Consider the following 4,519-nt stretch of genomic DNA (forward strand, 5'->3'; position numbering starts at 1 on the left):
ATTCCTGACCTGCAATGATATCTCCTGCTTACACGTCACAAAGAGTAATACACTGCTCACCAAATAACAGAAAAACACACCAGTAGAAATATTAGCTATTCAGTGACTGAGAAAAGCAGTTTCATTAGAGATATTTTTGCCTTTTCATTGCATCTTTAAGAAGTAGATGTCTTGCAACCTGAATTCTGTCAATTCAATTTGTAGTGACGAATTATTCAACAATGATCAAATTTGAGCAACTTACCCACACAATTCCTTCCAGAAGGATCAGGCTCATAGCCACTGTTACAGTTACAACGATAGCTGCCACGTAGGTTTTCACAGATTCCATTCGTGCAAATATCAGGATCCAATGCGCACTCATTAATATCTGTATTAACACAACGCAGAAGATAACAGATACTGAAAGATTCAAAAAAACTCATCTTGTGGTAAGTCTAGACAACTTCTCACTCACTGGATGTTGGGGCTGTCATTCAGACTACAGGTATAGCAATGGTGCAGCAAGCAGGATGAAAGAAATCATTATTACCCTCTATTTGACACCAGTGAGACCAAACTCAGAATATTACATCCAGTTTTGTGCCATTTCTTAAGGTTCACAGGGGTCCACACCTCCAGGCCTGTCAAGGTCCCTCTGCACGGGGTCTCTAGTCTCTCATCAATCAGCCACACCACTCATCTTTGTGCCATGTGCAAAGTGGCTAAGAAAGCACTCAATCTTACTACCTGTTTCATTGATGAAGACATTAAACAGTATTGGTCCCAGTATGGACACCTCTTGTTACTTGTCCTCTTGGACACTGAGTTGTTGACTCTCTCCACACAACCACCCAGCCAATTCCTTACCTATCTATCTGCTCATCCACCAAACCCTCTATCTCCAGTTTAGCGGCGAGAGAAGAATGTTGTGGGAGACTGTATCAAAGACTCTATGGAAGTCAAAGTAGACTACATCAGTAGCTCTTCCCTTGTCCACTGGTGTAGTTGATCCATCATAGAAGGTTACTAGACCAGTTAGGCATGATTTGCCCTTGATGAAGCCATGCTGGCTGACTCTGATCTCTTTCATATTGTTTTGCCAACTACTAGGCCTAGCATACATTACACAGCCAGCAAAAAAACAATACTTGACTGTATTGAATATAGAAAAGTCATTCCACGAACGATCACCGGGAGTATAAATAAGTCAATTAGTTCACAAGCAATCAACATCACCCCCAATGACCCCAACAATGATACCACATGACTGACAATAGATGGAACAAATAAAGAACCAAAGTCTCCCATAGATGGAATGGAAGACAACCAAGTCAACACGTTAATCATATAAGATAAAGGCAACCACATATTTCTCTCTCCCCTAAGCCTGCATTTGCAAAGGTCCAAGCTGACCGGGGCCAAGTTCCAGGGACAGTCAGGAGGTCCTTCCCCAACCAGGAAGCTCTGTGAAGTGCATCCACTTCACAGGCAGACACTCCTGACTCCCTGCAAGTGGGCCCCGCTTTTAAGCCCGGTCCCAGCTTTTATCCCCAAGCAGACACCTGACCTTTGTTCACTCGGTGTGGGACCCCTGGGGCTCATTTCCCTTATGGCTCTCCCTGCAGGGCCGGCCGCACCCTGGGGGGAAGCTATCAGGCAAACTCACCACCTCTGTATGAAGGGCTGTGGGAATCACCCATATGTCAACCTTAATTCTGGGCTCGGGTTCAAACCCCAGCATTTCACATACTGTCCATGCTTTTATGTAACTTCCAGGAGGATCCCCTCCATGGTCTCATCATAAGCTGAGGCTGACTGGTAGGTAGTCCTCAGGGTCCCCCTTTTTAACCTTTATTAAAAAATAGGTGTGATATTCCTTTTTCTGCATTCACTATGGACTTTGCGTGACTGACATTTTTCAAATACAACACAGACTGGCTTAGCAACTACATCTGCCAGTTCCCTCAGGACCTTGGGATGCATCCCTTTAAGTCCCATGGACATGTGTATGTTCAGTTTCCTTGGGTGGTCTGGAACCTGATTTTCTCCTATTATGGAAGGGACTTTGTTACCCCAGTCCCTGTCTTATGTTCAGAGACTTGGGATCTACAAGAATAGTGATAAACAGGGAAAACTCAGGCAAAACAAAATGTCAAGTACCTCAGTTTTCTTCACGTCAGTTGTCACTAGTTCTCCCGTCTTATTTGTCATGTTTGTGTGTGTTGCTGTACATTTTCTTGTAATCTTCCTTTTCTGACCAATGGATCTGTAGAAACCTCTTGAATTGTTCCTTGCAAAACTCGGGTCCAACTGAATCCGAGCGTCCCTGGTCTCATGCCTACACATCTAGGCATCATCTATATATTTTTCACAGGATGTATGTCCCTGCTTCCATCACTTATTCATTTCTCTCTTACGCTACAGCTTGACTAGGAGATCCTTATTCAGCTATGCTGGCTTCCTGCCTTTCTTGCCTGATTTCTTAGACATGGGAACCAAGAGCTCTTGTGATCTGAGGAAAATGTCCTTAAAAAGCTGCCCATGCTGTTCTGCCCCTTTATCCCTGAAGGCAGTTTCCCAGGGGTTCACATTAAATACTTCCTTAAACAACTCAAATTTTGCTCTCCTAAAATTCAGGGTCCTGGCTTCAGTCTTCACCTGGCCCATATCTCTCAAGATCATGAGTTCCACCAGGGCATGATCAGTCAGCCCAGGCTGCCATCAGTCTTGACCTCACCAATTACTTCATTTGTGTTGGTAAGCAATAGGTCCAGTAATGTTTCCCCTCTGGTTAGGCTCTCACCTGGATCAAGAAATTATCCTCAGTGAGCACCAAGAGCCTCCTGGACTACATACAGCTTGCTGTGCTGCTTCTCAAGCAGATGTCAGGGTCATTAAAGTTTCCAAGCAGGACTGGTGCCTGACATATGAGAAGACACTGAGGGAACTGGACTTGCTAAGCCAGCATGAGGAAAGATGAGAGGGGCATCTAATAGCAGTACTCCTATCTGAACAGACAGCATACTCAGTCTTATAGGAATTATAGCACTTGTTGGAAAGCTAAAATTTTTCTCGGATTGACAGAAGAGGATGATGAATGAGACACACTCTCTGAATTTACAGTCCTGTATAGAATTTCTGCCATAGTTGGAAAATTCCAAAATATTAGTATGAAGTATACAAATGGGAATAGGCTACTTTTAATATTTTTTGCCCCTGAGGAACACAGGGATTTTCAATATTATTTCTTCCCATACGGTAAGACCATTACTTTAAACAGTTCCCTTTTCAAACCCTGGAAAAAACAGTAGGGTTGCTGGCCTAGTCGTGACTTCATGAAAAGCTTGTTTTATACTTGTGCTGTTCAACGTTTTATAAAGGACATTTCCTTGTCAACCATAATGCAGTTTACATCATGATTTACAAATGCATATACTCAGATATGCATTTGGAAAAATTATGCTACCCCTGGATGAAACTCGAAGCTATAATACATCTGAAAAGTTCATAAGAAAATATGAATTAGCATAGTATTCCATCCAGCTTTGTATTTTCTTTTGACCAAGAAGTTTTCTGCAGTTTACTAAACTTCTTTGTGTCTTGGGCATAAGCCACACAATTTCATGACTCTAACCCTTCTTATCAAATGAATTATTTCAAAAGGTCCAGCCCTTCCTGTTACTTTTTATATTTAATCACATTGCAAAAATCTCTGTCCTCCCCTATGTTCAGATTTCTCTTGTATGAAGAGGTGAAGGTTTCTTGTTTGTTAGTAACAAGCTGAATGAGAAAAGTACAGATGCGGTGATGGACCGCAGTCTAACAATCTATGTATCAACTAAAAGTCATAAAAAATCTCTGTGACAAAAGCTTCACTGATAAAGTGTATTCACACTCACTCTTGATATTGAGGATTCATGAGGAACACAACAGAATTTTTATTAAGGGTTGAATGTGGGATCAATATTTCTGCCCTTTATGAAATGGAATTTGCAAACAAAGTCACCTGCCATAAACAATGATAGAGTAGCTGCAAGGTCACTGCAAAACACTAGAGTTTTCTTTAGAAACCTAAACAAAGTGGGAATTTAGTTGAGACAGGAACACCTATGAGATAGTCTTTATCACACAGCTTGGAGAGGCCACAACTGGTTTTATGTTTTTAGTGAGAAATGTTATTTCCTGTGTATCCAAAAGAATATATAACCTCCCTACCAGACCAAATGCACATTCTCATGGTAGGCTGCTGTTTGTACGAGAATATTATGGTGCACTCTTAATGAGATTTAGAGATTCTTCAAACAGACCTTGTATAATCCACTGAAAAGAAAACTGAGAAAACTTACACACTCCATGGATTTAAAATTAATTGTAAGTTTGGCAACATGTTAAGCAATGAGCTCATAGAGGGGAAAAAGCTATGCATGTACACTTACAGTACTGAACAGAAACAGAATTTCTTTTATTATAACACTATTTTTAAAAGTTATGTAGTCTATTACTAAGTATAATGAACAGAGGGTCTCATTCTGTTCCT

At 41.2% G+C, this 4,519-nt stretch overlaps 1 protein-coding gene across 1 annotated transcript in view; it reads right to left on the minus strand.

Moving 5' to 3' along the window:
- Positions 1-244: 244 nt before the first annotated feature.
- LOC103770629 (fibrillin-2-like) overlaps positions 245-4,519 on the minus strand; it is a gene marked incomplete at both ends in the record, with an annotated part of 45,553 nt that continues 41,278 nt past the window's right edge. Inside the window, one exon of the mRNA XM_008937898.1 lies at positions 245-370. Coding sequence (XP_008936146.1) covers positions 245-370 — 126 coding nt within the window. The remainder of the gene's footprint in view (positions 371-4,519) is intronic.

The sequence above is a fragment of the Merops nubicus genome, unplaced genomic scaffold (assembly GCF_000691845.1).
Source record: "Merops nubicus isolate BGI_N331 unplaced genomic scaffold, ASM69184v1 scaffold16043, whole genome shotgun sequence".
Lineage (NCBI taxonomy): Eukaryota > Metazoa > Chordata > Aves > Coraciiformes > Meropidae > Merops > Merops nubicus.